At 35.5% G+C, this 7,283-nt stretch overlaps 1 protein-coding gene across 2 annotated transcripts in view; it reads right to left on the bottom strand.

Moving 5' to 3' along the window:
* Positions 1 to 1,199: 1,199 nt before the first annotated feature.
* The window catches only part of LOC114458200 (connector enhancer of kinase suppressor of ras 3-like), a 28,834-nt gene continuing 22,750 nt past the window's right edge, over positions 1,200 to 7,283 (bottom strand). For both annotated transcript variants that reach the window (XM_028440523.1, XM_028440524.1), the window contains exons 10-13: positions 6,745 to 6,851; positions 2,760 to 2,920; positions 2,573 to 2,662; positions 1,200 to 1,768 (exon numbers count right to left, since the gene is read on the bottom strand). In XM_028440523.1, the coding sequence (XP_028296324.1) occupies positions 1,518 to 1,768; positions 2,573 to 2,662; positions 2,760 to 2,920; positions 6,745 to 6,851 (609 nt within the window). In that variant the 3' untranslated portion in view covers positions 1,200 to 1,517. The remainder of the gene's footprint in view (positions 1,769 to 2,572; positions 2,663 to 2,759; positions 2,921 to 6,744; positions 6,852 to 7,283) is intronic.

Genomic DNA, 7,283 nt, shown 5'->3' with positions numbered 1-7,283 from the left:
TTAAGGTGTTTCCGGTATGTGACAAATGTCTTCCGGGTTGTAAAAACGGACCAAAATACGATACACAACTATTATAAACCAAACAGAGATTAACATCAAACCAAAAGACAAACTTTAAGACATTTTTAACTTGTTAAAAAAAACTGAAAAATTGCTTTATTTTTAAACAAAATAAAATGTTGCCAAAATTAAAATAGTTGTTAAAAAAAAATTCATACTTATATCCTAAATTTTTAAACCAAATTTAATCCAGACAAACTAAAAAATAAAAATGGAAAATAAAATATTCAACCAGAAAACGAGTCCTCCAACAAAATCTAAAGTCTGTATGTTCACATGCAAAAAACAAAAAACTTAAAAAAATAAATCGACATGAACACCAAAAAAAGACTCTATTAAATATTAAACTTTTAATATTAAAAATATCATTACATGGATGGATATCACAGGTTATAAAACTTAAACTTTGTAATAATTCCAGGAAGTTAATTTTGTCCTCTTAAAAAAAAAAAAAAAAAAAAAAAAAACTAACCAAATTTCCGTTGAAAGTAATTTTCCTGAAAAAATGTGCTTGAATAAATGAAACCTTTTATTTTTTTTTACTTTCAACTGTTTGTTTTTATTTTTAAACAAGAATTCAAACATACGTTGGCTTTTGCAAAAAAAAAAAAAATTAATGGGAATTAGGAAAAAACTTCCAGGTGAGTCCCCAAATTTTTTTGTTGCATTTGTCCGTTATCAAACGTGTGCACGTGTGCGTGTTTTGGTTTTTACTTTAAAAAAAATCCACTTTACAACAATCATGTTTTAAGTTTTTATTGTTAAAACATTTTAATTTCTACACATTATATCATCAGCACGACTGTCCGTGCTTTAATATCGATAAAATCAGGCATAAAATGCAGAATTTCTGCAATAAAACACTTGTTTACACAGTTTTATTTACATTATTAAACTAGTTGCTGGAAAGCTGTACAAACATTTAGTAATAGTAAACATTTACTTTTAAACATTTAAAAACCTGCAGAAATAAAACCAAACAGAGATCATAAAAATCTGCATAAATCTCTTTAAGAAACTACAGGAACCTCTTTAAAATGCTGCAAAAATTCCTTTAAAAAAAAACCTGCAAAAAAAAAAACATTTTTGGAAATCTGTAGAAATTCCACAGAAATACTTTTTTTTTTTTTTTTTTTTTTAAAAAAAAAGCTGCAGAAATATTTGTCTAGATTTCTGTATAAATGACTTAGAGAAAATATAGAAATCATTTAGAAGTGCGTTACTCACAGGCTTTGAGGCACTGACGGCTTCCTGAGGGAAAGAAACGCTGGACATTTTAAATATAATATAATATATATTTTATAACACTGCAGCATTGACTTAGCTTCTATTTATAACAAAAACACTAAAAAAGGTGATCATATTTCACATACATTCAGGATGTTTCAGAGTCCAAAGTGACGTTTCTACTGCTGAAAACAAGGAATACTGTGGTGCTTTTATTTTGAAGGGGATGGTCAGTGACTCAGCAGTCTGAGGCGAGCCAACCAGCCTCCGAGCAGTGACTGTTTGGTGACGCCCTGAGAAAGGGGAGGGGCCGAGGCGGAGGCGGCGGTCCTTGTGGGCGGAGCCTCCCAGTGAGGGACGCCCCTGATGCGGTCCACGCCGCGGGCGGCCCCGTGGGCTCGGTGCGTCAGCGGGAAGCCTGGCTCCTCCTCTGAGATGGCGCCGATCCGCTCGTTACTCAGACACCTGTGCAGGGCGTGGCCTAAGTGGGAGGTCACACATGGTCACATGACTATATTTACACATGGTCACATGACTACGTTTACACATGGTCACATGATTACAGCTGTTTGATGGATTCATTTTGTGTTTTTATTGTTGTTCGTTGTTACCGGAGTTTTTTTGTGTATTTTTCTGCTTTTTTGTTTAAATTAGTTGTACTTTCGTGTGTTTTTGGAATAATTTTGTATTCATGTGTGTTTTTGTGGTTTTGTGTATTATTGATGTCCTTTTTGTTTTTCAGTCACATTGTGCATTTTTGTGTTTTTTGTGTGGTTGTTTTATGTGTTTTTGGAATAATTCTGTGTGTTTCTGTTGTCTTTTTGTGTATTGTTCTGTTATTTTGCACAAATTTGTTGTCATTTAGTGTGGATTTTGAATCATTTTGTGTGTTTTTGATGTAATTTTGTTGTCCTTTTGTGTATTATTTTGTTCTAGGTGTTTTTGCTTTCATTTTTAGTGTTTTTAGATAAATATTGCAGCCCTTTTATCAGTTAAGTGTATTTAATAGTCCTTGTGTGTTGCAGTGTGTTTCTGACTGTTGTCCTTTTGTGTATTTTTGTGGTCATTTTGTGTGTTTGGATTTATTTTGTGCTTTTTTATGCCATTTATTGCAGCTTTGTTGTCCTTTTTAGCATTTTAGGAGTCATTGTGTGCATTTTTGTGTAGTTTTGTGTGTTTTTACAGTCAATTAGTGTGTTTTGCAGTGTGTTTATGTTGTCATCTTGTGTTACTGGAGTCCTTTTGGTGATAAGGAGAACTGTGAAGGTGAATAAAACAAACACACCTTTCCGTCTGGGGGCGCCGGGCCGTGATGATGACGGGTCAAACACAGCAGAGAAGGATTCAGCGGGCATGGACACGGGCCGAGGTTTACCTACACACACACACACACACACACACACACACACACACACATAGTTAGCGTTGGATGAACAGGATGGATGAACGGAGGATGTTGGGCTTTCACTCACAGACTGACGCCGGGCGCTGCCTGAGCCGCACTCCCATTGGCTGAATGGAATCAGACGTCCTGTTGCCCTCGGTGATGGCGGGGGGGCGGCGCCACACGTCGGCATCCAGACATGAGTTTGGAGACCTGGGATGTCCCTGAGAAACGACCACACGCTCCTCACTGTGAAAGAAGAAGAAACAGATTAGGTGCCTCCATTTATTTATTTATTCATTTTATTCTATTCTATTTTATCGAATGTACTGTTTTTTTATTTTAATTTTAAAGAGTAACTGCTGACCCTACTTTGTCCACTAGGGGGCGACTGTCTACCTACAACATCAACATAGAACTGAACAGCAGGGAGCAGCAAAACACTTTAATTTGTTTTTTAATGTATTCTGTATTCATGTGTTATATAATATATATACAGCACTAGGGTTGGGTAGGCAGGGCGTTGCAAATCAAGACCACGAATGTCGACACCAGTGACAATTTCATATGTTTCTGCTGACAAGTGTTAATCTAACAAAATCAACATCAGTGTTGTGTTCAAGACCACACTATCCGAGACCAGAATGCACCGAGACCGAGTCAAGACCAACACCATAAAAATGTTTTTTTTTCAATTTAAAAAAATCTATAAATAAATAAAATTATGACAAGGTTCAACAGTTAAATAACATTCTCTCTTTAATTTTAGTTTATTTTAAATACATTTGATGGACAAAAAAGGTGCCTGCAAAAAATTAACTAAAACATTAAAACTACTACTGATAAATTCACAATTATTCTACATATTTGAAAACAATATTTTTATTTTATGTCAGCTGAATGTACAGCAAGTGTTTAAAAGCATTTCTGCCAAGAAATAATGATTCTTGATTCTGATTCTTTGAGTTGTTCAGGTCAACAGGTCACAGAGTTCATAAGATTATTATTTAGTTTGAAAAAGCCTTTAACAGGTTATTTTATTAATTCACTTAGTTGATATAGTTTAATATGGTTGCTGTAATGTAACTAGGATATTCAATTAACAAAGGTTTCCAACTGTAACTGTAAAAGTGAAACTTTCTGAAATAAAACTACAAACAAGTTGTCATCAGTTTAAAAACATAGATCTACAGGTAGATGTGAAACTAAATAAAACAAACTCAAACCCTGGAACAGTCATGTGACAAATTAATCAATAGTTCTAGTTGAGAATTATTATTATTATTATTCTGGATACAGTGGAAACAGAAACTATAAAAAATAATTATATTGTGAACCTGTTTATATTGTGGGGAACATATTATATACATAAATGTAATTGGTTGTGGTCATTATACGGGGTGGATTAAATAATTAATAAAGGATTGTTTTATCCCATTCTTCTCCGTGTTATTATCACATTATAAAAAAGTTTAAAAATAACAGGAATTAGTGCTGGTCTACAACGGTCTTGACGGAAAATCCTGAGTCCGAGACAAGACCAAGTCCGTTTAAATTTGGTCTTGAGACCGGTCTTAACCACCACAACACTACAACATCATAAAACACAATTAACTCATTCACTGCCAGTCCTTTTCAGAGCAGCCAACCCCATGTTGCCAGGCGTTTTATATGATTTTCACTGATATTTTAAGATCTACAGAATATTTTGTACTATGACAATCTGAAATCTGAAATCAGATTCTGAAAGATTAGACTCTAGTTTCATCAGAAAATATAATTTGTTTCTAGCTTGTTTCGTTCTTCTGTAATCATCAGTTGAATAGAGGCCAGTTTCACACTAATCGCCAGTTTGTGACAAAAAGCTGAGAAAAATCTAGGAGTGACTTTGAAGCTATTTTTTTTTTTGCTTTAGTGACACCTCAACATTAGTTTCCTTCTATAACTAATTTTGACGGCAACACTATTAATGTTTTGCTATCTGGGTCAGAATTTAATGGTTTTATTACTGTATTTTGGCGTTCCTCCAAGTCTCTCCCCCCGTCATTCTCCCCACACACAACTTCCTCCTCATACCGGACATGCCGAGTCTCACCGCTTGACCCGTTTCTTGGTCGTTTTCTCTCACCATCTCGACACTCTCAATAGTCCACTTAGTTCCACACATGCTGTGCTTGAGTGTGAGCTGCTGTGAACTGGTGGGAACTTCATCATCAACTCTGTAGAACCATTTTCTGTCTCATTAACTCCTTTCCTCTCCCTCTGAGCTCTGCCCATTATGGGTGATCTCTCATCCAAAGGTGCTCTGCTGCCACCTACATGTCACCAGTTGGTCACTACATCATGGTACAAGTTAGATATTCACAGGAGAGCTTCGTCACACTGTCTCCTAGCAACCCTAGCCAAAAAACACAAATTCAAGTCTTTGGCAGTCAATGAGTTAAAGGGCCCATGTTACGCTAAATCAACTTTTCTGTGCTTTAAACATCATAAAAGTCTATTATGGATTCATACACATGCCGAAAGTGTTTTTTTCAGTGATTCCCTCAATCGCTAGTTAGAGGGTGATTTGCTCCTTTCTTACTACAGGGTGAGCCCAAACACCTCGCTACAAATTGATGACGCGTTCCCACTTTATTGACAAATTTGACCTGGCACTGCGCTGGAGAAGCCACGCCTCCAAGAAGCTCTCTGCCGTTATTGACATGTAAACAGACGCGCCCACAAAGGTGATCATGTCAGCGTCCTTTGCACAGTGCTATGTATGTATTTTCTACAGTCTATGTATGTACCGGTGAACGCATGTATCGTCTCTAGCGCTGTCATTATGACTGTCGCGTAATCCCGCCCACTAGCTAGAGAACGTAGCAGCGGCTACGCTGGATCAATTCACCAATGCACTGTGAACGTACGTATAGCATTTAGCATAGCGCGGTTACGTCCAAAGGCAGCGTAGAGAGATGCCTTTGGATGTAAATAGTTTTCATCTTGGGGAACTGACTGCGCATGCGTAAACACGTAAAAACACGCTCTGGGAACAGAGGCAGAGCAGCAATGTGCTTTTGGAAGGGGGTGTGGCCTCCTCCTGACTCCTCCTCCTCCTTACAGAGGAGTGAGACTGTGCAGCGTCTCTGCTGTACCAGGAAATAACGATGTTTAGTCATTTAGGCTATGAAAAGCACAAAATGCTGACACTTTCAAACATATAGGTACTGTAGGCTATTGGACATGGATAAATAAATCATTTATAATTATATTATTTACAATTATATTTTAAATTCAAACAAATAATCAAAATATCAATTCACCCTTGGGTAGGCACTGCCTACCTTGCCGACCCTCATTGTATGTTATTAAATTTATATTATTAAACTTACTATATTTTTCTATTATTATTTCTATACATGTGTAAAAATGAATGAATACATGTTTTAAAATGGTTCATGTCCATTTATTTAAGTCATTGACTAAATCACATTACATTTAAATTAAAACATATTAATAAACATTATCATTATTAATAATACAAATAATAATAATGTATTTATTATTTATTTATAAATTAATTTATATGTTAATAATAATACATTATTATTATTATTATTATTATTATTATTATTATTATTATTGATAACAGTAATAATGATAATTATAGCTGTAGTATAATGTATATATTTTTAAATTTAGAAATCAATTGGGAGCAGACTGATTAATTAACTTTGTTCATTAATTCAAATTTAATTAAATTAAATATTTTAAAAAGTACCATATAACCACTGATTATCAATTTAGTGAATAAATACATTAAGGGTTTATTTATTTGTGATTCATTAATAACTAATTTCATTCCAAAATTGTATTTACATATTTTTTTTAATAAAAGAAACATTTTAATATCAATATATATTTTACAACATGTATTCATAAAATTTTTATGGATTTATAAAATACTGAAAGGGTCTTAAAGGAGGTGCATGTGATGAAATGTTGATGTAGTGTGTTAATCATGTGATATACAGTGTGTGTGCGTGTGTGTGTGTGTGTGTGTATGTGTGTGTGTGTGTGTCACTCACAGTGCTGCGTACGGTGCTGCTGGAGGAGGAGGGATGTACAGGTCATATTCAGCCTCCTTGGTTCTGCTCACACGGTCGTCAGCTGGTCTGAGCACGCTCTGAGACGTCTGTGGTGGGGGGATGGGGAGGGGGAACGACAGGACGGGATCCACTGAGTTAGAAACAGATGGAAAAAGTCCAGAGACCAAAGACCCAGGCCCAGGAGGTGGACTAGAGACTATATGATAGGGCTGTACAATCAGTTGTACAATATGTGTCACTTTGGGCTTTTTCTCCTCTATGGGACAGCACGTGTGAGTGAGTTCTGTAGATGAAGGTCTGAGTTAGAACACACACAGTGATCATCTGACTGAGCTTCTAATGTTGTTCTGAGAAGCAGCAACTCCTGAAACAAGTATTTTAGTACAAAATCAGCTATAAAATATAGAAATATATATCGATACAGGCGATATTGTTAGGATGGGAATTGCACATCCCTGCCATAAATCATGACATCCTTTTTTGTTGAGCATAACTGGAGTACTTTGAGTAAACTAGAG

Source organism: Gouania willdenowi, assembly GCF_900634775.1.
Source record: "Gouania willdenowi chromosome 24 unlocalized genomic scaffold, fGouWil2.1 scaffold_320_arrow_ctg1, whole genome shotgun sequence".
NCBI classification, from domain to species: Eukaryota; Metazoa; Chordata; class Actinopteri; order Blenniiformes; family Gobiesocidae; genus Gouania; species Gouania willdenowi.
Note: the sequence above shows the minus strand (reverse complement) of the source record. Positions and strands in the feature narration are given on the sequence as shown.